Source organism: Aquarana catesbeiana, linkage group LG03 (genome assembly GCF_042186555.1).
Source record: "Aquarana catesbeiana isolate 2022-GZ linkage group LG03, ASM4218655v1, whole genome shotgun sequence".
Lineage (NCBI taxonomy): Eukaryota > Metazoa > Chordata > Amphibia > Anura > Ranidae > Aquarana > Aquarana catesbeiana.
Window position 1 is genome coordinate 698,256,071 of NC_133326.1, and position 27,217 is coordinate 698,283,287.

Here is a 27,217-nt window from a genome sequence, read left to right on the forward strand (position 1 = left end):
ATTTGTGAGAGAGCTGGGGGGGATTTGTGAGAGAGCCGGGGGGTTGTGAGAGAGCTGGGCTGGGATCTGTGAGAGAGCTGGGGGGATCTATGAGAGAGCTGAGGGGATTTGTGAGAGAGCTGAGGGGATTTGTGAGAGAGCCGGGGGGGATTTGTGAGAGAGCTGGGGGGAGGTCTGTGAGAGAGCTGGGGGGGATTTGTGAGAGAGCTGGGGAGGATCTGTGAGAGAGCTGGGAGGGGGGGGTTTGTGAGAGAGCTGGGGAGGATCTGTGAGAGAGCTGGGGGGTCTGTGAGAGAGTTGGGCTGGGATTTGTGAGAGAGCAGGGGGAATCTGTGAGAGAGCTGGGGGATTTGTGAGGGAGCTGGGGGAGGATTTCTGAGAGAGCTGGGGGGATTTGTGAGAGAGCTGGGGGGGATTTGTGAGAGAGCTGGGTGGGATTTGTGAGAGAGCTGGGGAGGATCTGTGAGAGAGCTGGGGGAGTCTGTGAGAGAGCTTGGCTGGGATTTGTGAGAGAGCTGGGGGAATCTGTGAGAGAGCTGGGGGGGATTTGTGAGAGAGCTGGGGGAGGATTTGTGAGAGAGCTGGGGGAGGATTTGTGAGAGAGCTGGGGGAGGATTTGTGAGAGAGCTGGGAGGGGGGATTTGTGAGAGAGCTGGGGGGTCTGTGAGAGAGCTGGGCTGAGATTTGTGAGAGAGCAGGGGGAATCTGTGAGAGAGCTGGGGGGATTTGTGAGGGAGCTGGGGGAGGATTTGTGAGAGAGCTGGGGGAGGATATGTGAGAGAGCTGGGAGGGGGATTTGTGAGGGAGCTGGGAGGGGGATTTGTGAGAGAGCTGGGAGGGGGATTTGTGAGAGAGCTGGGAGGGGGATTTGTGAGGGAGCTGGGAGGGGGATTTGTGAGAGAGCTGGGAGGGGGATTTGTGAGAGAGCTGGGAGGGGGATTTGTGAGAGAGCTGGGGGGGGGGATTTGTGAGAGAGCTGGGAGGGGGATTTGTGAGGGAGCTGGGAGGGGGATTTGTGAGAGAGCTGGGAGGGGGATTTGTGAAGGAGCTGGGAGGGGGATTTGTGAGAGAGCTGGGGGATCTGTGAGAGAGCTGGGGGGATTTGTAAAAGATTGGGGGGATCATTGAGAGAGCTGGGGGGATTTGTGAGAGAGCTGGGGGGATTTGTGAGGGAGCTGGGGGTAATTTGTGAGGGAACTGGGGGGGGATTTGTGAGCGAGCTGGGGGGGATTTGTGAGGGAGCTGGGGGGGATTTGTGAGGGAGCTGGGGGTAATTTGTGAGGGAACTGGGGGGGATTTGTGAGCGAGCTGGGGGGGGATTTGTGAGGGAGCTGGGGGGCATTTGTGAGAGAGCTGGGGGGAATTTGTGAGGGAACTGGGGGGGATTTGTGAGCGAGCTGGGGGGGATTTGTGAGGGAGCTGGGGGGCATTTGTGAGAGAGCTGGGGGGAATTTGTGAGGGAACTGGGGGGGATTTGTGAGGGAACTGGGGCGATTTGTGAGAGAGCTGAGGGGAGGATTTGTGAGAGAGCTGGGGGGGATCTGTGAGAGAGCTGGGGGGAGGATTTGTGAGAGAGCTGGGGGGATTTGTGAGGGAGCTGGGGGGAATCTGTGAGAGAGCTGGGGAGATTTGTGAGAGAGCTGGGGGGTTTTCTGAGAGAGCTGGGGGGGTTTGTGAGAGAGCTCGGGGGAGGATTTGTGAGGGAGTTGGGTGGAGGTTTTGTGAAAGTTAAAGTGGTTGGTGGTAAAGGCAGAAGCTTCTCTGCCCCCCCTGCCTCCCCCACATGGTAGTTTCCTCTGCCCCCCATCCCACACACACAGTAGTCTCCTCTGCCCCCCCATCCTATAGTAAGGTCCTCTACCCCCCAAAGCAGTGTCCACTACCCTCTTCCCCTCATTGTAGTGCCCTCTTCACCCCCTAACACAATAGTGTCCACTTACCCCCTCCCCCACAGTAGTGTTTTTTGCCATCCCCCCCCCCTACATAGCAATGTCCTCTACCCCCTGCCTAGCACTGTCCTCTGCACCCCCAGTCTACACACACACACAGTAGCTCTGTCCCCCACGAGTAGAGACATTTGCCCCCTTAACAACACACAGCCATGTGTAGGTAGCGCTCTCTTACCTTACAACGGTGTTCTGTCAAAAACTCCTACCCGTCAAAATCTCCAACCACGTCACTTCCGGTGCAGCCGAGTCACGATCAACAAACACTGCGCATGCGCAGATCATTGTAGGTCGAGGAAAATTAGAGAACACCGCCATGTTGGTACAACAGCTAAAACATTTCTGATTCCCTGTCCTATTGGTAAATTCGGGTAAACAGTGGGCACTCACTGGATTGTTGGAGGTCGAGCAAAATTATAGAACATCGCCATGTTGGTACACCTAAAACATTTTGAAATTCCCCGTCCTATTGGTAAACTTGGGACCAGCTGATCTTCCTCCATAGTTCTATGAAAGGGTTGTTTTCCCTAGTTTACCAATAGGACAGGGAATCAGAAATGTTTTAGGTGTACCAACATGGCGGTGTTCTATAATTTTGCTCGACCTCCAACGATCCAGTGAGTGCCCGCTGTTTACCCGAATTTACCAATAGGACAGGGAATTCGAAATGTTTTAGGTGTACCAACATGGCGGTGTTTTATCATTTTTGTTCGACCTACAACGATTTGCGCATGCGCAGTGCTTTCTGATCATGACTCAGGCCGCACCGGAAGTGACATGGTTGGAGATTTTGTCAACATTCAACGGTTTTCGCCTAGCAACCAATCACCAGCTGGTTAACTTGCAAAGTTAACTCTGGCAGCTCCCGATCATGCCCTCCACCCAGCACTGTGCGGCCTCTCATGCCACTCTGCTATTAAGGGGAGCGGCACAGGCTGCGGGGGGAAGCCCCGATCGTGATCTACCTGTCGGCTTCCCATGATCAACAGGTAGATTGCGATTGACGGGTTGCCCACCCCGGCATAAACTATATTGGTTGTGTTAACTACTTCAAACACATTTCACTGGAGTATGAGCACTTTATGAGTAAGTTCACAATTTTGTAGAAGTGAGAGCACGGTTAATAACTATTTAGTGGATACGTAAAGTAACTCTTCCTCTATAGAAACTCTTCTTCTCTTTCATTGCAGGTAAAAAATGAATTCTAAGCAGAAGCAATATGCTGTCATTGAGTTCTTGATGAAGGAGGGGTGCAGGCAGTGGCGGCTGGTGCTTAAAATTTTTTGGGGGGGCGCAAACAAACTGAAAAATTCTGAAAAAAAAACATTAATTGCAGCCTCACTGTGCCATCAATCGCAGCCACTGTGCCATCAATCGCCGCTACTGTGCCATCAATCGACGCCACTGTGCCATCAATCGCAGCCACTGTGCCCATCAATCGCCACCACTGTGCAATCAAATGCAGCCACTGTGCCCCATAAAATGCAGCCACTGTGCCCATCAATTGCCGCCACTGTGCCATCAAATGCAGCCACTGTGCCCATCAATTGCCGCCACTGTGCCATCAAATGCTCCCACTGTGCCCATCAATTGCTCCCACTGTGCCCATCAAACGGAGCCACTGTGCCATATCAAATGCTGCCAGTGTGCCCCCTAGAGGCCCACCGTCTGCACTTACCTGTCTCGGTGGGACAGCTCCTCGATGTCTTCTCTTGTCCTCTCTTCCCGTTCTCTGCTATGATTGGACGCCTGGCGTCCAATCACAGCGCCTGTAGTTTCAGCCAATCAGGGGACGGGTAACAGATCCGAGCACCTGATTGGCGAAGAGGTGATTTAGTGTTAGGAAAGCGAATATTCATTCGCTTTTCTAACACAGCTGACTGACCTGCGAGCACCAAGCATGCTCGCAGGTCACCTTTTTTGACGCCTATTATAGCCTATGGCTCTAATCAGGTGCTTCAAAACCACCCCCCCGCCACTGTAATTCAGGCGCCCTGCACCCAAAAAGGGGCTGGGCGCCTGAATAGCGGGTGACAGCGGCGGCCACAGATAGATTCATGCTATGCATGAATCTATCTATTGGTGCTAGAGGGGGGTGGCAGGAGAGAGGGGACATTGCCCATGCGCACTTATGGACACACCGCCACTGGGTGCAGGCTGTCCGACATCCAGAGAAAGCTACAGAATTTTTATGGAGATGGCACCATTTACACGGGCAATGTCTTGCCATTGGTGACTCTTGTTAATGGTGTCATCCTCCATTCTTTGCATGTCTTCAGTGGATAGCCTTGCAGCCCTCCTTTATCAAGAACTTAATGACAGCATTTTGCTTCTAATTGGAATCCATTATTTATCTGCAATGAAAAAGAAGAAGAAACGTTACTATAGAGGAAGATGGACTCAACATCTTAAATTTAAACGACCTGTGTAAGTTATTAAAAAAGTTATGCCCACTTTTGCATTACTTTCATTGTTTAATCATTATAGTGTAGCACCCTCTAGTGTGCTAGAAGTGTAAATAGATTTTTTTCATTTAGTGTAGGTAAATTTTTGCCGGCTTGGCTAGCAGCCAAGCCTGTGTGTGTTTTTCCTGGGTTGGGAAGAGATCCAGGGAGAGCTGGATGACTCAAAGGCAGCATTACTGAGACCTACCCCCTACTTCTAGAACGTACTGGAACCTTTTAGAAGAATGGTAGGGGGAAGTAAGGTGGAGCTATTCTGATGGCCCTGACCAAGCCCCAACTTGAGTTGGCAGGGCCCACTCAAATATTCTGGGTCAGCCCAGCTGGGAGTATGTTGAAGCTGGAGATAGAGTGTTAGGCTGTCGGTGGCCTTTGAGGGAGCTCCCCAGTCTGGGGAGGGGGGAGTTGACCTTGGGCCTAGGCTCGGCTGCGGACAGGACCTTCTTCAAGAAACACAGAGGTCAGGAGGCATGGGAGCTAGGAGAAGACAACGGGAGAACAATTCCAGGCAAGTCTCCAGGATGACAAGGAACACCCAAGAGGGCTGGTGAGAGACACACAGTCAGGAGGACTGGGAGACACGCCTGAGAGGACAGGGATGGAGCAGTCTGGGATGGGTGCAGAGCCAGTCAGGAGGAATGTGGTGGCACAGGCAGTGGAGAGAGGCAGCTGCAGCAAGGAGGGCTGGCAGTGCCTGAAGAGGTGGTACTGGGAGCAGTAGCCACAGATAGAAGTCTTTGGTGCTAGCTGTCCTATCTACTTTTGCTACACCTTAGGAGGGGAGTCTGAAACCTGTGCTAGGTGGTCCTGGGAGTGACAGTCTGCAAGCAAGTGTGTGATGGAGGTAAAAGGAGAGAATGTATATACTGAAATGTATATAGTTCAAGTCCCTACAGAGTTTCATCTATCAAATTGGCATCCCATGTGCACCCTTCCCCCTCCAAGTTCAATTCCCCTAAATAAAATTAAAAAAAAAACAAAGCTGCAAGGACTACTTCTTGTCTCTGAGTGACTGGAAATTCGTGTGCCTGGCTGTGCAGGGTGGGAGACGACCACATTCACCAGTGGCCCCTACGGGGGTAGCACTACAATAGACAGAAGAAATAAATGAATAGACCATAAAAAATGAATAGACCGTCAGTACTCTACAGCCGTGGCCACAGTTTTGAGAATGACACAGTTATGATGGCAATTTGCATATACTCCGGAATGTTATGAAGAGTGATCAGATGAATTGCAATTAATTGCAAAGTCCCTCTATTCCATGAAAATTAGCTTAATCCCATAAAAAAACATTTCCACTGCATTTGTGAAGAAGGCTTCAGGGTGCCCAAGAAAATTCAGCAAGCACTAGGACCGTCTCCTAGAATTCAGCTGCGGGATGTGGGCACCTCCAGTGCAGAGCTTGCTCAGGCAGGTGTGAGTACATCTGCACACAGGGGCGTAGCTACAGGGGTCGCAAGGGTTGCACTTGTGACCCGGCCCCATGCTCCAGGGGGCCTGTGAGGTCCACCTGTACAGCTGGACAGGAGAGGCGGCATATAGCGGAACCGATCCCCTCCTCCTCCTTCCAACAGGCATTCAGCGGATGCAGGAGGGGGGGATCGATTCCTCTATATATTACCGCCCCGCCACCCCTCCTATCCAGCTTCCTACGGCTGCCCCTCTGGGCCCCTCTTCTCCAGCTCCACACTGAGCAAGGTTCTATTCACCTTGACGTCACGCCAAGCAACGCTCTGCTCTGTCTGAGTGTCCCAGTTCGGAGTAAGACATCCCTGTTGCCAGGATCTGGGACGGGTCACCGAACGGGGGGATAAGGCGCCAGTGTTCCGCCACCATTAATAGCCTGCACTGATAGTCGCCCCCCCCCCGCACGATTTGACCTGCGTCTGAAAAGGGGCCGGACGCCTGAATAGGGGGTGGCAACAATGCATGAATCTATCCATTAACCTTATAGGGGGGGTGGCAAGGATAGAGGGGGCGGCGGTACAATCTGCAGGGTAACACTCCTCAGAAACATGCATGTTTATTTTAAGAAAAATGAAATGTTTTATATTTTTTAGTCCTGAACTTACGAATAAATAAAAGAAAATATGCAAAACAATATATATTCACTTTAAAACAAATTTGAAAGAAATTTTCCTTTTTTTTTTTTTTTCTGCCAAATCCTACAGCATAAATATCGTCTCCCACGCTTATCTGGTTATGGCCTACATACAAACCTAGAAGCTCGTTAAAAAAACGATCGCCTTACCATGGTCAGATTGTTGCTTTCAATAAAAGATCATTGCACATTTATGAAGAACAGATCCATTAAAATAAATACAGAATGGATTCCGATACAAAAGCCCAATCATGTGACCAGTGAAATTCATGTGGCTGCTGGGCTGTTCTCTAAACATGGAGTTCTCTTTGCAGCATTAAGGGGAAAGAATGCCATGGGACACTGCTAGGGTTGCCACCTGTCCGGGGGTTCACCCGGACAGTCCGGGTTTTTGAATCATGTGTCCAGGTTTCAGGCGGACTGAAACCCAGACACATTATTCAGACCAGGCTGTGGTTCCCCAAGTAACCAAGACAGTCACATAAATCTGTTGCCATCAGGGAGCTGCGGGCGGCTGTCTGTGGGCAAGTTCCGCATCAGTGGGGTGCAGGGTGATGATGTCAGCCAGAGCAATTTGGCCACACCCAAGTTTTGCTGCAGCACACTATGTGCACCGCATTACTACTCTCCTTGGTGCACCCAAAGGTGTCCCAGGCCACTAAAGTGTTCGGGTTCGGCTTGAAGAAAAGGTGGCAACCCTAGACACTGCAGGTTTCCACACCATGGCATACATTTTATGAATGGTCCTTTTAAATTTCAGTCCATGGTGGGGAGTCAGTGGCGTTCATTCTTTGCTACAAATACCCCCCTTCCCCAGCTAGGAAAACTCTTAAAGGCAAAGATGGTTCATTCATTTAGCATGTTCAAGGAATTCTTCATAGATGATAATTAACCTCTTCAGCCCCGGAAGAATTTACCCCCTTCCTGACCAGAGCACTTTTTGCGATTCGGCACTGCGTCACTTTAACTGACAATTGCGCGGTCATACGACGTTGCACCCAAACAAAATTGATGTCCTTTTTTCCCTCACAAATAGAGATTTCTTTTGGTGGTATTTGATCGCCTCTGCGGTTTTTATTTTTTGCGCTTTAAACAAAAAAAGAGCAACAATTTTGGAAAAAACACAATATTTTTTTTGCTTTTTGCTATAATAAATATCCCCCAAAAATATGTAAAAAAAAACATTTTTTTCCCTCACTTTAGGCCGATATGTATTCTTCTTCTTTTTGGTAAAAAAAAAAATCGCAATAAGCGTATATATGGTTTGCGCAAAAGTTATAGCGTCTACAAAATAGGGGATAGTTTTATGGCATTTTTATTATTCATTTTTTAATTAGTAATGGCGGCGATCTGCGATTTTTATCGGCACTGCGACATTATGGCGGACACATCGGACAATTTTGACACTATTTTGGGATCATTGTCATTTATACAGCGATCAGTGCTATAAAAATGCACTGATTACTATGTAAATGACACTGGCAGGGAAGGGGTTAACACTAGGGAGCGATCAAGGGGTTAATTATGTCCTAGAGAGTGATTCTAACTGTGGGGGGGATGGGCTTCAACTCACATGACAGCGATCACTGCTCCCGATGACAGGGAGCAGGGCACACTCACGAGGAAGAATGGGGAAATGCCTTGTATACATAGGCACTCCCCCGTTCTGCGGCTCCGTGACGCGATCGCCGGGAGACCAGTCATGGTCACGCTGTACACAGCGGGCGCGTGCGCCTGCTATCCCTGCCTCTTAACGGGGACGTACAGGTACGCCCATTTGCCCACCGCTGCCATTGTGCTGACCTATATCGGCATGCAGCGGTCGGCAAGTGGTTAATTTAACCTCTTGTCGACCGCCCCACGTAAATTTACTACGGGGCCGCGGCTCCTCTGCGCAAAATCACGTAAGGTGATTCTGCACTTCCGGGTCTTACTCCTTTAGTAAAATTAGCACACAGTAAATGCACCAAGCTTAGGCACACATTTAACCCTTTGATCGCCCCTGATTTTAACCGCTTGCCGACCAGCCGCCGTCATTATACTGTGGCAAGTCGGCTATCCTGCGCAAACCACTGTAGGTGTACGCTGGTTTTTGCACAGGAGATAGACAGCAGCAACCCGCGATCACAGCGTACAGAGGCAGAACGGGGAACTGCCTATGTAAACAAGGCGATTCCCCGTTCTGCCTAATGACATGTCAGAGATCTTCTGTTCTCAGTGATCGAGAACAGTGATCTCTGTCATGTCCCTGATAGCCCCTCCCCCTTACAGTTAGAACACACCCAGGGAACACACTTAACCTCTTGATTGCCCCCTAGTGTTAACCCCTTCCCTGCCAGTGTCATTTTTACATTGCATTTTTATAGCACTGATCAATGTAGTAATGTCACTGGTCCCCAAAATGTGTCATTTGGGGTCAGATTTGCCCGCCGCAATGTCGCAGTCCCGCTAAAAACCGCAGCTCGCCGCCTTTACCAGTAAAAGAACAATAAAAAATAAATAAAAGTCTCAAAATTTATCCCATAGTTTGTAAACGCAATAACTTTTGTGCAAACCAATCAATATACACCTGTTGCGATTTTTTTTTACCAAAAATATGCAGAAGAATATATATCGGCCTAAACTGATGAACAAATTATTTTATTTATAGGTTTTTTTTTTGGTATATATTATAATAGAAATGATCTGTCTTTTTTGTTTATAGCACAAAAAATAAAAACCGCAGAGGCGATCAAATACCATCAAAAGAAAGCTCTATTTGTGGGAAAAAAAGGACATCAGATTTGTTTGGGTACAACAATTGTCAGTTAAAGCGACGCAGTGCCGAATCGCAAAACATGGCCTGGTCATTAAGGGGGCAAATCCTTCTGGGGCTGAAGTGGTTAAAGTGTTTGTAACCCTAAAAATAAAAAAAGGACCCACCGCGGTCTGCCCATGTAAACAAGGCAGATCGCCTTTCTGTTAGTAGGGAAGACAGAGATCCTGTGTTCCTGCTAAGCAGGAACACAGATCTCTATCTTCCCACAGTTAAAGAACCCCCCCCCCCCTTACCCACAATTAGCAAGCACTCCCTAGGAGCATGTTTAACCCTTTGATCGCCCCTGATGTTAACCCCTTCCCAGCCAGTGTCATTAGAACAGTGACAGTGCATATTTTTTATTTCCCCAAAAAAGTACCAAAAGTGTCACTTAGGGGTTTATTTACTAAAGCTAGAGAGGGCAAAATTAGTCACAATTCTGCAGAGAAATCAATCAGCTTTCAGGTTTAATTGCCAAAGCTTAATTGAACAAGCTGAGGTTAGAAGCTGATTGGTTTCTATGCAGAAATGTGACTAATTTTGCCCTCTCTAGCTTTAGTAAATAAGCCCCTTTGGACTCTATGCCCGCCGATCTCCCGGGGATCGTGTCACTGAGCCACAAAACGGGGACGTGCCTAGTAATCAGTGCATTTTTATAGCACTGATCGCTGTATAAATGGCAATGGTCCCAAAAATGTGTCAAAAGTGTCTGATGTGTCCGCCATAATGTCACAGTCACGATAAAAATCACAGATCGCCGCCATTACTAGTAAAAGAAAAATTAATAATAAAAATGCCATAAAACTATCCCCTATTTTGTAGACGCTATAACTTTTGTGCAAACCAATCAATATACGTTTATTGCAAATTTTTTTTTACCAAAATCATGTAGAAGAATACATATCGGCCTAAACTGAGGAAAAAAAATGTTTTTTATATATTTTTGGGGGATATTTATTATAGCAAAAAGTTAGGTGTTCGATCTGTCCGCCGCAATGTCGCAGTCCCGCTAAGCAGAATACATATTGGCCTAAACTGATGAATACGTTTGTATTTTATTTTTTTTATTTTTTGGAAATGTTTTATAGCAGAAAGTAAAAAATATTATTTTTTCAAAATTGGTGGTCTTTATTTGTTTATAGTGCAAAAAATAAAAAATCACAGAGGTGATCAAATACCACCAAAAGAAAGCTCTATTTATGGGGTTAAAAAGACGCAAAAAGTGCTCTGGTCATGAAGGGGGTCAAATCTTCCGTGACTGAAGTGGTTAATAAAAAAAAAATAATAATAATAATTTAAGATCACCTTAACTTTAACAGGAAAGTTTATGATTTTCTGTCAATTTTATTTGTTTTTTTCTGTTTTATCTTTTTAAACCAGATGTTTTGCATCTTTTTTTTCTTTTACCGATTTATATATTTAATTGTTTTCAAACAAACGTGCAGATTTACTAAATATTGTAACTATTACACAAAATTCACAGAACACTGTGAGGTTTGTAAAGAGAAAGTAGAATAGAGAGGGCAAGTTGCTGCGAGTTTGGACTCACTGCTCCAAAACATTAGCTTGCACATGTAAATTTAACCTTGAGCTACTGTGCTCGGTTAAAAAAAAAAAGTAAAGTCTGTAAAAAATGTTTCTTTTTTCCTGAAAATATTTTTTATTTTCTGTGTAACGTCTCATAATAAATAAGGAAACTGTATATAAAACCATGATATATTCGCCTTAGTTCTTTGAAACATTTTAACAACAATAAGTTCCGATCATCACACTTTTTTAGCTTAACATAGAAGAAAAGGGACAGAAAAAGACTAATTGGTATGCTCACCTATATGGCTACAGCATCGGTCTGATGCTGCAGATGTCTCCAGCCAGCTCTTAATCCATGAACTGAGCAATCACATAACAACTGATTGCTCAGTTCTCCGTCTTCACTGAGCAGAGAGTGGTGACTGTCAGTCCCCACTCTCTGCTCTGCTTTGGAAGAGGTGGGATCGGCTGGCTTAGGTTCTCAGCGGCATGCTAAGAGGCTGAGCCAGCTGCCAGTCAGGCATCTAGGTGGATCCCAACCTGAAAGATCCTTCCAGAGCCTGGACCAACTCTGTAACATCAGCCGACAGTGGCCTTTAGCCTGCTGTTGGCTGAATCTGGGCCACAGGAGTGCAGAAATAAGTGTCCTCCTGTGACCCAGAAGCGAAGTATGGCCAAAAAAAGCTTTGACAATACTTCCCTTTTAAGTGTGCATGGAAATCTGTTCTAGGCATCGACTATTAATACATTCTAAGGTTAGATTTGAACTTCACAACCTTATTCACACCCCACATGCATTTAACATTTTTAGTCATGCCCCCGAGGTCTTTTTTCTAGTCCTTCATGCAGGAACTTAATTTGTACAGCCTCAAGAAAAGATGTAAAATGATGGACATGGCTGATTCCTTTGAAATACATTAAGGTTATGAATAGGTTTACCCTGTTATTCAATTGTATTACAAAAAAAAACATTAGCAGTGTCCCAGATGCACACGCAGAGACCCTTGCGCATGCATTTGAAGGTACCGATAAAATTCATCGGGCAATGAGTGAAATTCAGGTTTGGGGCGTTCATTGTCAAAGTAGTGATGGGGAATCCAAATTCCATCCAGGTCCTCGGAATAGGGCCAGAATCCATAGAGAGTCACTTTTTCACAAATTTCAGCTGCCACGCTCACCATCACCAAGCCAGAAGACAGTCGCCGAAACCTAAGTCCTGCAAGTCTCCAGTAGGCATTAAGTTTCCGTAAGTAGGCTGGGTTGAAAAAGACAACTTTGCTCTTCAAGTCAAGGTCTTCCATGGTGTAGAGCGTCCGAAATGAGACCTCTGTGTACCCAGAAAATGAGAAAGCTGGTAGGAGGATGAAAGAAGAGTCGTACTTCTTCACCATGGCGATAAATGATGTCCTACTGTCCCTAAGACTGTTGAACCTAATAAAGGAGACATAAACATAAATTCAATAAAAAGGAATATCCATCTTTACCTCACTCACTTCATGATTTCATATGTTTGGTTTAGATGTTCTTCAAATAAAAAAACACTGTAACGTAGAATTATGCTTTAATACAAATCATAAAATAAAAGAGAACAAAAAAAATAAGTTTCATTGGTGGCGGCAAAGTGTTTAAGCTGGGGTCCTGGGTTTGAATACCAGCAGTGCACTAGCTACCTAAGCTAAGAGTGTAATTTAGGTAGCACAAAGTAGGGACCATGAAAATGTCCCAGTCACGGCACACCATGCAAAGCCGTATGTTATAAGAATGATAGCAGCCTCAGCAGACTGTCCAAGCCATGCCCCCCCAAAGCCTCCAGGGGGCTTAATCATGGAGGTCCTCCATGATGAAGCCTCTGGGGCGGGCGAAACATGTTGGGGTGCATGACATACGGCTTTGCATGGTGTGCAGTGACTCAGCAATTTCCAATGCTGTTACATTATGTATGAAGTCCGGAGAGACTCCCATCTAGCCTGCACCCAAAGCGGGATCCATTGAAATGGGCTGTTAAAGCCTGAGCGCAGACCCAACGTTTTTTCCAAGTTTACATTAGGCAGCATAAACATTTGTATGTACAAGGGCTGCACTGAAAGTAATGCACAACACTGTACCCAAACTAAATTTTTACCAATTTTTATTCATTTTTTTTTTTTTTACACAAATAGAGATTTCTTTTGTTAGTATTTAATCACCACTGGGTTATTATTTTTTCTAAACAAACGAAAAAAGACTGGAAATTTTGAAAGAGCACGCTTTCCTTTCTGTCATAAATCTTGCAAATAAATAATATTTCTTCATAAATTTAGGCCAAAATGTATTCTGTTACATTTCTTTGAGGAAAACAACCCAAATCAGTGTATATTATTAGAGTCCACAAACTATAGTGTATACAGGTACTGTATATATCTGAAAATTGATCAGTCCTGATGTGCTGATGGCGTCTCATTTCTTGAGGCTTAAAAACACCAGGACAGTACAGATGCCCCCCAAATTACCCCCTTTTTGGAAAGTAGACAGTCCAAGGTATTTAGTAAGAGGCATGGGGAGTTTTTTGAAGTTGTGTTTTTAGTGGAAAATTAAGACATTTAAAAAAATTAATTTTTTTTTTGTCACAATTTTTTAAAATGTTTTACATACTGTCACCAGTGTAGCACAAGTACAGCATCATCATATAACTGGTGGTGCCCTGATCAGGGAAACTGACTGGTGACAGTATGTAAAAAAAAAAAATAATAATATTAATATTTTTTTTTATTTTTTTTTATTTTTTTATTGCATTTTTTCTTTTTTTCTTTTTTTTTTTACATAGAGTGGCCAGGGCATTACAGTGTTACCTTGGTAACACTGTACTACTCTAGGGAGGTGATCAGGATTTTTTTTTGCTTACAACTGGGGATTTTACAGTTATAAGCAACCATTTTTTTCCGAATGAAAACTATTTTTGAAAAAGAAAGAAAAGAAATCTATTTATTTAGTGTTTACTATTGTGGTTAGCTGTGATTGGCCACGGCTAATCATATGGCACAGATGGGCTGTGATTGGCCCTGTCTGTACCATGTGATCATTGTTACCAATCACAGAGCTCATCACAATAGTACACAATGAAATGTATGAATTAAAGACATTCATTGTGTGTCATGTGATCTGCTGTGATTGGCGACAGCGATAACATGGTACCGGCAGTGGCCCGGTACAGTGGTCTGTCATCGGTCATGTCCAGTGGATACAGCCGTTGACAGATCATGCCGGAGCGCATGCAAGCGCAATCCTGGGCGGACGTCATATGAAGTCCTACCAGGATAATTGGGGCTCCCACTCGGTCATCATATTACGATAGGACACGCGGGAAGGGGTTAATAACTTACATAGGTCGTTAAAATTTTTCACGTTGGTAGAGTAACTCTTCCTCTATATTAACTCTTCTTTTTCTTTTCCATAGCAAGTAAATCATGGATTCCCAAGCAGAAGCAATGTGCCATCATTGAGTTCTTGAGAAAGGAGGGGGGTGCAGATTGTCCAACATCCACAAAAAGCTACAGAATGTTTATGGAGATGACACCACTGACAAGAATCATATTCACGGGTGGATAAAAATGTTTAAAGAAGGAAAAAAACAGCACTGAAGACAAACCACACAGTGAAAGACCATCAATAGCGACCACTGACACAAATTGTCAGCAAGTAGATGAACTGATTTGCGTGGACAGACGAGTCACAATCCGTGAGCTTGCTGCACAACTTGACTGTGGTTGCAATGACAGAAGATGGTGGAAGACTTAAGCCCTGTACATACAATCGGTCTTTCCGATGGGAAATGTTGGATGTGAGGTTGTTGGCGGACAATCCAACCGCGTATATGCTCCAACAATTGCTCGAACAATGCTCGAACAATTGTTGTTGGACTTTCCCCCAACAAATGTTGTCTAGCATGTTTTCAAATTTTCCACCAACAAATGTCTGTTGTCGGATTTTCCGAGCGTGTGTACACAAGTCCGTCACACAAAAGTCCAAAGTACAAACACGCATGCTCGGAAGCAGAAGCGGTCGGTCTTGTAAACTAGCGTTCGTAATGGAGAATTAACATTCGTGACGCGGCAAATTATGAAATCTCGAAATGCAGCGCACAATTCTCTTCTTCTTTAATGGGATAATAATGAAGCTGCTTTGCTGGTGATACTGATGGAGTTACTGCAAACAAATTTTCAAAGGCTTTTTTTTTCTAGTGATATCAAAAATAATATATTATTTTATTTTTTTACCACAACACCATTATCCCGTAGTTTTTAAGATCAAAGATACAGCTATGTTGGTGTCCCTTGTCAATTTTACATTGTATTTTTTAAAATGTAATTGCCTACTCCCAAACTGTCATTTGAAGTAAAACACATAGCCAAGTATTATTCTCCACAATTTTTTTATTATGCATTAAAAAAAAAAAAAAAAATAGACATGGTATCTGCCAATAGAACTTAACCAAAAAGTGCATTCTATGCATCCAAAAATATAGAAAATATACCAAATTAAATCATTATTCAACCCAAAAAATAATGTCAAAGCAATAACTCCAAGACCAATAATAAATAACACGTTATCTCCTCCGATTCCGCAACATGTCTGGTTGACGAACGGCCGTTCAGAAACAAACTGAAAAGCGCTAAGGTGTCCTTTTATGAAACTGAGATCAGCGGCGATCCCGAGTCTCACCGCTGATCTCAGCGCTTTACCAGTTTATGAAACTGAGATAATCAGCGGAGAACATGCTCCGCTGATTATCTCAGCACAGTGAGAATTCACAGAAACGGCCAGTTTATGAAGGTGCGATCTCCACACCTCACTGGCGATCTGTGACAGAATTCTCACTTTCTGATTCACCATTTCAGAAGTGGAGAATCAGAGTGAGAAGCCTGAAACTGGCTGATATTCTGGAGAAAGAAAGAAGTCTTTTGACTTCTTTCTTTCACCAAACAGTCAGAGCACATCTTCCCCACCATTACACACCCCAAAACCAGCAGGATAGGAATTTATAGTGTATATATATATATATATATATGTATGTATGTATATATATATATATATATATATATATATATATATATACACATCTATATATATATATATATATATATATATATATATATATATATATATATATATATATATATATAGCTATATATAGATACATATATATATATATATATATATGTATCTATATATAGATATATATATATATATATATATTTTTTTTTAGATGTTCACGTCTCTGGCTGGGTTCACACTTGTGCGATGCGTGAACCAGCGTGATTCCTGTGCAGGTTTTCACATCGCACCTACATTGACATCTGCGCACCACTGCGGGTGTCAATGTAAAGTTAATGACACCCCCAGATCATCTCACACATCGCAGTGCGAACTATGTAAGGGTGCAGGAATCGGATCGCATGGGTGTTCACACCCATGCGATCCGATTCCAGTGTGGACCAAATAAAGGGTCCTGTACCATTTTGGTGCAAATGCAATATGATTTAGGGCCAGTTCCCACTGCTGCGGTGTCCGAGATCGGATGTGATTCGCACCGCAGTGCAAAATCACATCCGATCTCTGTGCGATGCGATTTCAGCCATACAGATAGTATTGCTAAATTTGCATTGCCCTCGGACCAAACTCTTACAGGACCCTTTTTTTGGTCCACAGCAGAATCGGATTGCATGTGTGTTCACACCCATGCGATTCGATTACTGTCCGAGTTTGCAGATTGCACTGCGATATGCGAACTGATTTGGGGGTGTTAACTTTTAGGCCCAGTTCACACTTGTGCGATGCCGGACATCGCACAGGCATCGCATGTTATTTGCAGCACACTGCCATTCACATTACATGCGATGTCTGTGCGGTGCGATATCAGCTGTACAGATAGTATGGCTGATATCGCACCGCATTCGGTGCAAACACGCACAGGACCCTTTTTTCTGTTCGGACCAGAATCGGATCGCATGTGTGTTCACACATATGCGATCCGATTCATGTCCGAACTGTCAGTTCGCAGTGCGATATGCAAGCTGATCTGGGGGTGTCCTTAACAATGTATTGACACTCCTCAGCGATTAGCATATGGCAGTGTGAACTGACATGCGAGTCGGTGCGATGCGGGAACCCGCAGTGGATTCGCAGTGTTCTCGCATCGCACCAGTTTATCAATTTTTATGTTTATCTATAATGAAATATATTTTATTTTAATTTATTAATAAATATTTATATTTGTATACTTTATTAAAATTATTTTTTTAATGATTATAAATGTATTTTGCATTTATATGAATGGTGTATAGCTGCAATACATATGTGCATTACATTCATTTACTATACACCATTCACATTTAAATAGGGACATGTATGATCTTTAAATATTGATAAAAACAATGTTTTTTTTATAATTAGGTTAATGTATATTGTGTAGGGGGAATTTATCTTTATTATTTTATTAATATGTTGGGGAATAATGTGTGCTGATTTGTGTTAAACTTTTGTATTTTATGGTTCCTCATACTGTAATCCCGCTATATCACACGAGAATACAATGAGAGGAGCCATTCTCAGGAGTTCTCAGCGTTTGTAGATCGCTCCTCAACTCAACATGAGAAGCGATCTACACACTTTCATAAACAGGCACTCAGAGGAGAGCGATCTCCTCTGAGAATGCCTGAGAACTGAAAAGCGGTATTTTACCGCACTTTCATAAAAGGACACCTAAATGAAAAACGCAAAAAGAAAAGCACGAATCAACACTCACCAAACTTCTACTAAACGAAATTAGCAGAAGGAGCCCAAAGGGTGGCGCTAAAGAGCTGAAAAACCATGTAGTACGTCTAGTATGTCACTACGGTTGTAATTGTTGGCCAACATTTGTGTGACCGTGTGTATGCAAGACAAGTTTGAGCCAACACCCTTCGGACAAAATTCCACGGTTTTGTTGGCGGAAAGTCCAATCGTGTGTACAAGGCATTAGACTATTGGAAAGTGTGTGCAAAGTGGGTAGCTGGGTAGTTGACACCAAATTTGAAGAAGAGAAGTGTGGACGTCTACTCTGACCTGCTGGAAGTGTTTTAAGCCAATGGAGACACTTGTTTTTGCCAGCCTGGTGACAGGTGATAAAATGTGGATGTATCTTTATGATTCAGAAATAAAAAATCAGTCATACCTTTTTCTTAAGAAGTTTAAGATTCAGCGATCAGCCCCAGTCGTGGTGACTGTTTTATGTGATGACAAAGGCATAATTCTCCTTGATTTTTTGGAATGTGGCTGTACCATCACCAGCATGTGGTACATTAGAACACTTACAAAGCTTAGAGAAGCCATTAGGAGGAAGACCTACCAATAATTTGAAAACAATCCAAATTGATCACGACAATGTGCGATCACACGCATCTTTGGTAACATTGGTCCGCCATCCACCGTGCAGCCCAGATTTAGTGCCCTCTGGCTTACACTTGTTAGGTCTAATCACTGACACGTGACTTTTTTAAGGATTTTTCAAGGTCCTTGAAAAAGTCACGTGTCAGTGATGCAACGCGTGGGAGGAGCTTAACACGTTCAGTGCTGCAATACACCTGAAGGTTAACAGCAGCTGTTTCTCTATGGGAAACCTCGTCCACAGCGGCTGACTGCAATCTGCATATTTGAATGCTTCTAATAGACCGGGAGTTTGTGAGTGTATCTCTTGTCCCTGTTTTGCTTGTGCACTATCTAGTAAGTTCACTGCACAATGATCTATTTTTTCTTTGCTTGCTTTGCATAAAACCTTTATCCTGAGAGCCAAATCACCAGCAGTATTATGGCTAAAGTGGGATGCAAGAAAAACTAAATATCCTGATACAAATGATCTAACTCAGTGAGTCAATCAATCTGGATTAAGGGAAGGAACTGTTTAATTATTTTTACTTTCCCCCACTATTTATCTCTGCCTGGACATTGTACTCAGAGTGTCATTATTATTTTATTTATATTCACCGTCACTTCACTAATTTGAAGATTTATTTTGGCAATTTTAACACATGTATTAGCACCATAATTATTTATCTATTTTATTCTCATGTATGCATTTTTTATTCCTGGATTTAAGCTTAGTCGCAGCAGCATATTGTGCACTATTTATTTAAAGCGCATCAATTTTATACTTAGTACTATGTGTTTGTTTGCTGCCTTGCTGGGGATTTTAAGAATATGCAACCTCCCCCCCATTGACCAGCGGAATTATAAGACCAGCCCGAACTAAAAAAATCTGTGCCAAAAAGGTAATCATTTCAAATTGCCGCCAGTTTTGATTTTCCATTAACTAACAAAAATAAATGTTTACTGTAGCCGTACCCCCCCAAACCCCCCCCCCCCCGTAGGAGCTGCTGGGATATCGGTTTAATACACAGCCAGTCACAGGGTATTTTCACATGGCCATGTGCACACACTCTTCCGTTCGTTATTTCCAATGACCAGTCTAGAGGATTGTTTTTTGTATTTTATTTGGAGAATTTGGATATGAGAAGGGAATTAGTAAGATACTGCAGATGAACTATTCACAGGTGAGGACAACTCCCTCAATAGAACTATTTAGCAGATTATCAGTGGGACCATGCAGCTCCCATATGGAATGAACAAGTCCCTTTGTAGCAGAAAGAACTCAGTAGACTTTGCCTCTTCAAGGCACTAACCAGTGTCCCCTTTAGCTCACACCCAGCAGCTAACTTCTAGCACCCGGAGGGGAATCTAACAGCACCAGTCCCCAGGATCCCCTGTGGGGGTCTTTACTCACAAGGCTCCTGAAGCACTCACGTCAGCCTTCCTCAGTAGTACCAGATGGGAGCCATGGACATCAACCCTCAGTCAGCTCTCACAAGAACCATGGGTTGCAGCTTAAATGTTTCAGGCCCTCAGGTTGACCACCTGAGGAAAATAGGCAGCCTGCGTGCGGGGCGACAGCCCCCTCCTTAACTGGACCTCTCTCTCTGCAGAAGACCCAGAGTCCTTGTGCTCCTCGGATATAAATACAGTCACCCAGCATACCTTGAGGTACATCCCTTGCTAATTGGGCAGGGCTGTATAGACATCCATGCTCTCATCTTCCAGGTTTCCTCCCACTGTCCAGTATACTCCATAGCTATTGGACCAGTGTGGAACTTTCAAGACAGCATAAGCAGCACCAGAGCACACTGAGCAGACTCTACCAATCAATCTCGGCTCTCTGTTAAGCAGACAGCATATAAATTTGTCTAGCTGTCCACCTGTTAAGCAGAGAAACCAAAAACTACATACGCTCACTCTAGAACCTACCTGGGGGGGTGCTACATCACATTTTTATGAGCATTGAAACTCAAGACACTTTGTGCATTGTGTAAAGATCGCCCACAAATCTCATTCTTTTTTTTTTTTTGATCTGCTCTAGAAAGTTTTTGTGTGACAAAAAAAAGTTGCTTCCTTTTGTTTTGGATTCATTTGTTAAGTTAATCATTTTGTTTCATCATATTCATTTTGTTAGAATGATTTGTTTTTGGAATTTGTTTCGTATATTCAGATTTGTTTTTTCGTACAGTTGAATTCGATTAGCATATTCGTTATTTTCGAATCAATTCGAATTTCAGAAGATGGCTACATTCGTTCAGTTCTATTCTAATCTATTCTACATTTTCCTATTCTATTCTTTTCAATTTTTAACATCATTTTTTTTTTTGTTCACTTTTATACCTTACTGTATTTATTGCAATATGCTTCCATTTCGAATTCAAATGAATTTTCGGATCCAAATTCATTTTCACATTTTTCAAATTTGAATTCATTTTCAAATTTGTTATTTAGTTTCGTTATACTATATTTCCGATTTGTTGAAATTTATTACTATTGCAATTTAAAAATTTGAATTGCACATGTCTAGTGCAGAGCTTGAAGAATAATTATGGGCAATTCCTTCATCAGGAGCTTATTTTTTTGTGAGATTCTTTGGGTGGACATAAAGGGATAAGAAGGTTGTAACAATGTGACTTATCAGATCAATTTGCTTAAAGTGTTACTAAATCCACAACAGTAAAATCAGTCTGTATATGCAGTAAAGCATGCCTGTTATATTCACTGTGGAACTTAAGGGGTTAATTCTCCACAGTTTGTAAAAAAGGCTGTTTGATCCTGTCTTCTTTGATCCTCCCCTTCTTTTACTGCCCCCAATCCATCTCCTGATAAAACAGAGCCTTGGAGACACTCTGCACATGCTCAGTTGCTAGAATTTTTGGGGGGTTTTATTTTGGGGAGGGTGCATGTGAGGGTGCATGTGATCAGCACAGGGCCAATCAGCACTGTCCAGACAGAGGGTCAGGGGTCATGCAGCCTCATAGGACAGTCGGAGGAGAAGGAAAACTCCTCCTACAAGCCTTAACCACTTAAGCCCCGGCCCATTTGGCTGCCCAAAGACCAGAGCACTTTTTGCGATTCGGCACTGCGTTGCTTTAACTGACAATTGCGCGGTTGTGCGGCGTGGCTCCCAAACAAAAATGACGTCCTTTTTTCCCCACAAATAGAGCTTTCTTTAGGTGATATTTGATCACCTCTGCGGTTTTTATTTTTTGCACTATAAACAAAAAAATAGCGATAATTTTTTAAAAAACGCATTATTTTTTACTTTTCACTATAATAATATTAAAAAAAACAATTTTTTCCTCAGTTTAGGCCGATACGTATTCTTCTACATATTTTTGGTTAAAAAAAATCGCAATAAGCGTTTATTGATTGGTTTGCGCAAAAGTTATAGCGTCTACAAAATAGGAGATAGTTTTATGGCATTTTTATTAATATTTTGTTTTTTACTAGTAATGGCGGCGATCAGCAATTTTTATCGTGACTGCAAACTTATGGCGGACAGATTGGACACTTTTGGCGTGATTTTGGGACCATTTACATTTATACAGCGATTAGTGCAATTAAAAATGCATTGATTATTGTATAAATGTGACTGGCAGTGAAGGGGTTAACCACTAGGGGGCAGTGAAGGGGTTAATTGTGTCCTAGGGAGTGATTCTAACTGTGGGGGGGAGGGGCTATGTGTGATACGACACTGATCACCGCTCCTGATTACAGGGAGCGGTGATCAGTGTCCTGTCACTAGGCAGAACGGGGAAATGCTTGTTTACATCAGCATTTCCCCATTCTTTCTCTCCGTGAGCTTCCCCGTAGTGTCAGAGGGGGCGGGGCCACCCGCTGATTTAACCGAGTGACCCCGCCCCCCTCTGACGCTATGGGGAAGCCATAGGGATGTCCCCGTGTGTCAAAGGGGGGCAGGGTCACCCGGCGACGTCACCGCGTGGCCCCGCCCTCAGTTATAGAAGAACTGTCACCTGAGAGGATGGTCATTACGGCGGGTGCCTCTCATGGAGGCGGATCGGTGGCGGCGTGAAGTTTTTTTTTTTTTTTTTTTTCGGTCCGTCGGCAGAGCAAAAGAAGAAGGAGAAGACTTCGTGGTACATTTTTATTCTCTTATTTTTTAATAAAGGACTTGTCCCAAGCCGTGTCATGTCATTTTTACCATTTTCACACTTTTTTGTGAAATGGTAGGGGTACATTTGTACCCCGTTACCATTTCACATAAGGGGGAGGCTGGAATCTGGGGGTCCTCTTGTTAAAGGGGGCTTCCAGATTCCGATAAGCCCCCCGTCCGCAGACCCCCACAACCACCAGGCAAGGGTTGTGGGGATGAGGCCCTTGTCCCCATCAACATGGGGACAAGGTGCTTTGGGGGGCTACCCCAAAGCACCCTCCCCATGTTGAGGGTATGTGACCTGGTACGGTTGAGGGGGGGTGCTCTCCCCCCCTCTTTTCCTACGGCCTGCCAGGTTGCGTGCTCAGATAAGGGTCCGATATGTATTTTTGGGGGCACCCCCACGCCATTTTTTTTTTAAATTTTGGCGCGGGATTTCCCTAAAAATCCATACCAGACCCTGAAGGGCCTGGTATGGAATTTGGGAGGACCCCCACGCTTTTTTTTTTTTTTTTTTAATTTTGGTTCAGGTGTTCCCCTTAATATTCATACCCAAAGGGCCTGGTAATGGACTTTGGGGGAATGCCATGCCATTTTTTTCAATGACTTTTATGTGTATTGATGGGACCGACAATTCATTATAGCCGAATACTTTTAAATTACTTTTTTCCTTTAGAAATGTCATTTTGCTGTCAGACTGTTGTAAACACGGGAAGAATGCGCCACTTTACAGGCATACTATAGACACCCTCCAGGTACGAAATTTAAAGGAATATTTCACTTTTATTGTTTCACTTTAAGCATTATTAAAATCACTGCTCCCGAAAAAAACGACCGTTTTTAAAACTTTTTTTTTGCATTGATACATGTCCCCTGGGGCAGGACCCAGGTCCCCAAACACTTTTTATGACAATAATTTGCATATAAGCCTTTAAAATTAGCACTTTTGATTTCTCCCATAGGCTTTTAAAGGGTGTTCCGCGGCTTTCGAATTTGCCGCGAACACCCCAAATTGTTTGCTATTCGGCGAACAAGCAAACACCCGATGTTCAAGTCAAACTTACGTTCGACTCGAACATCGGGCTCTTCCCTACTCCTGGGTTTAGTAACACTTTAAGCAAGCCATACATTATACAACTTTCTTTCCTTCAACCTTCAGGTTGAATGAGGAATGGTATGCATCTAGAGTAAAGGATGCTGGAATCCTTCTAGAGGTAACTAGTTTACTTGAACATTGTTTTACACAGCGGTGGCCCGTCCATCGAGGGCACAGGGGCGCCACCCCCCCCATCCATGTGTCTGGCCCCCTAATCTACATGCGTGGCTCCAGACACATGGATTTCAATGGGTTTTTTTCTTGAAGCACATGATTAGAGCCTAAGGCTCTAATTGGCTTAAAAAAAGGGTGGGCTTGGGGTGCAGTGAGCCCACCCACTTGTGTGACAATAGCAAATTATTATTCGCTATTGTCTTCCTGATTCTCCTCCCAGCCAATCAGGAAGCAGTTCCTGAGACCCGATTGGCCAGTCTTAGGTTTCCCGGCCAATTGGGTCTCAGTCAGGACCCACTTCCTGTTCGGCCTGGAGGAGAAGCAATGGCCTGGGAGTGAGGAGCTGCAGCCTGGATCCATGCCTGCCTGATCTGCCTCCTTCCTAAGGTAAAGAGGACCCTGATCGCCGGCGCATAACTGTCCGTTTCCCACGGGGGGGTATCGGCGCATTCCCGTCCGTTTCCCATTAATCAACAAATTTATATTTCATTTTATATTTTAATTCATTCTGAATTTCTTATTTAGGATAGACACCACACTTACTGAGAAAGTAGGATACTTGGGTTAGCGTAAACAAGATCAGTCTTTGTCCCCACGTCCTCCGTCCTGTTCATTGGAGGAAAGTTTAACCTAGAAGGTAAAAAATTGGAAGATTTAAAGACTGAGGTTGGGATAAATGGTAAGTAACACATTTCATAAGCTGTTTCCTCAGTATCTTTATTCTTACCTAAACACAAAGTCAGCCCGATCAATCTTTGATCCGCAAAAGCTGCTGTCTAAAATCCCACCATTACCTACCACCACGCAATGTTTTATTGGTTTCTCGAAAGGAGACTTCTGCAATGAGAAAAAGAGATGAGATGTTATGATTAAATTTACTATGCTATATTACTGTTAAATGCAAATACAGATTTAGAGCACACATAGGCAGACAAGTGCATATTTGTAACATCAGAACATTAATGCCTCATACCTACATTGCACATTCCGACAACAAAATCCATGTTTTTTTTCCGACGGATGTTGGCTCAAATTTGTCTTGCATACACACGGTTACACAAATGTTGTCGGAAATTTCGAACGTCAAGAACGCGGTGACGTACAACACGTACGACGAGCCAAGAAAAATGAAGTTCAGTAGCCAGTGTGGCTTTTCTGCTTGATTCCGAGCATGCCTGGAACTTTGTGCGTCAGAATTGTGTACACACGATCAGAATTTACTACAACGGATTTTGTTGTCGGAAAATTTGAGATCCAGATCTCAAATTTTGTGTCGGAAATTCCAATGGAAAATGTCCGATGGCGCCTACACACGGTTGGAATTTCCGACAACAAGCTCCCATTGAACATTTTCCGTCGGAAAATCCGACTGTGTGTAAGGGGCATTACAGTGGCTGAGAGTCCACAAGTTAGCTTCCAAATACCTGGTGATAATTGGCTCTATTTTTAGGCTAGATCTGGTCTATAAACCAAAGGCTCTGTAATGCCGCATACAAACGGTCGGATTTTCAGACGGAAAATGTTCAATGGGAGCTTGTTGTCGGAAATTCCGACCGCGTGCAGGCTCCATCGGACATTTTCTGTCGGAATTTCCGACAAACAAAATTTGAGATCTGGATCTCAGATTTTCCCACAACAAAATCCGTTGTCGGAAATTCAGATCGTGTGTACACAATTCCGACACACAAAGTTCCACACATGCTAGGAATCAAGCAGAAGAGCTGCACTGGCTATTGAACTTCATTTTTCTCGGCTCGTCGTATGTGTTGTACATCACCGCGTTCTTGACGTTCGGAATTTCCGACAAGATTTGTGTGACCGTGTGTATGCAAGACAACTTTGAGTCGACATCCGTTGGGAAAAAAAAACATGGATTTTGCTGTCGGAATGTCCGATCGTGTGTACGCGCCATAAGTATAGCTGGATAAATGGCTCAATATTTATAATGTATCTGGTCTATAAATCAGAGGCTCTAGATGTACATTTGGATAAATGGCTCTATATTTAGGATTTATATGCTCTATAAACCAGAGGCTGTGGGTAGACAGTTGGATAAATAGTTCTATATTTAGGATGTATCTGGTCTATAAACCAGAGGTTCTGGATGGACAGTTGGATCAATGGTTCTTTATTTAGGATGCATTGGGTATATAAACCACAGGCTCTGGATGGACAGTTGGATGGTTCTATATTTAGGATGTATTTGGTCTATAACCAGAGGCTCTGGATGGACAGTTAGATAAATGGTTCTATATTTAGGATGTAGCCAGTCTATAAACCAGAGGTTCTGGGTGTAAAATTAAATAAATGGCTCTATATTTAGGATGTATCTGGTCTATAGACCAAAGGCTCTGGATGGACATTTGGATAAATGTTTCTATATTTAGTATGTATCCGGTCTATAAACCAGAGGCTGTGGAAGGACAGTTGGATAAATGGCTTTATATTTAGGATGTATCTGGTTTATAAACCAGAGGTTCTGGGTATAAAATTGAATAAATGGTTCTATATTTAGGATGTATCTGGTCTATAAACCAGAGGCTCTGGATGGACAGTTGTATAAATGGCTCTATATTTAGGATGTATCTGGTCTATAAACCAACAGCTCTGGATAGACAACACAGAGTCACAAAGGAGTTAAATGCAATAATTAATTAATGAACATTTAATCATTACAATAAAAGTGATTTGTGATAAAATAAATAGGATATCTAACAAGGCCACAGTCTACAGCCAGATATGACACCAACACTGGGTTTGCTTTATGTCTTTATCTTGTTAGGATTAGATTAAAACAATGACCCTTTTGATGATTGTACTATTCACTTTACTGCCAACATTATCTGACTCACAAAAATCCACAGGTTGTCCAAAATGTACAAAAACGTGGACTACCATTGATACAATCACAAGTAATTTATTTCCAAGCTCTCAGTTCAGTGGTGGCTGGTGCTCAATATTTGGAGGGGCGGCAAACAAACCTCCTCCCCCTCACTCTCACCACCGCCAGCCCCCCTCCCCACGTGTGAGATGGATGGGAAGGCGGCCTTAACTTACGAGACATTGAGGAGGAGGGGTAGGTATGCTGCTCCTCGCTCCAGCCGAGGGAAGAGCTGGGGCTTCTCCCCCCGGCCGAGGCTGTTGCTTCACCTCCCGGCCGAACAGCAAGTGAGTCCTAAGACTCCCTGGCCAATCGGGTCTCAGGACCCACTTCCTGATTGGCCGGGAGGTGAATCAGCAATATTAATTTGCTATTGTCACACAACTGGGTGGGCTCAGGGCGCAGTGCTCTGCGCCCCGAGCCCACCCTTTTTTGAAGCCAATTAGAGCCTCAGGCTCTAATCATGTGCTTCCAAAAAAAAACCCCTGTTGAAATCCTTGCATGGAGATTAGGGGTCAGGGCATGCCATGGATTGGGGGGGGGGGGCAGCTCCCCTGTGCCCCTAATGGACGGGCCACCACTATCTCAGTTAAAGAGTCCTGCCTATGACAGTGTTTTACATTGCCACCCAATAAAACTTTTTCCCAAAGGTAAAGGGTCATTTTAAAGGGGTTGAAACGTTAGAAGGTTTTTTGCATATGCATTAAGATAAAAAGCCTTCTGTGTG

At 43.7% G+C, this 27,217-nt stretch overlaps 1 protein-coding gene across 1 annotated transcript in view; it reads right to left on the reverse strand.

Annotated features, from left to right (window-relative positions):
* Window positions 1-10,945: 10,945 nt before the first annotated feature.
* The window catches only part of LOC141133583 (alpha-2,8-sialyltransferase 8E-like), a 53,527-nt gene continuing 37,255 nt past the window's right edge, over window positions 10,946-27,217 (reverse strand). Inside the window, exons 5-7 of the mRNA XM_073623045.1 lie at window positions 24,337-24,446; window positions 24,153-24,239; window positions 10,946-12,270 (exon numbers count right to left, since the gene is read on the reverse strand). Of these exons, the coding sequence (XP_073479146.1) occupies window positions 11,811-12,270; window positions 24,153-24,239; window positions 24,337-24,446 (657 nt within the window). The 3' untranslated portion in view covers window positions 10,946-11,810. The remainder of the gene's footprint in view (window positions 12,271-24,152; window positions 24,240-24,336; window positions 24,447-27,217) is intronic.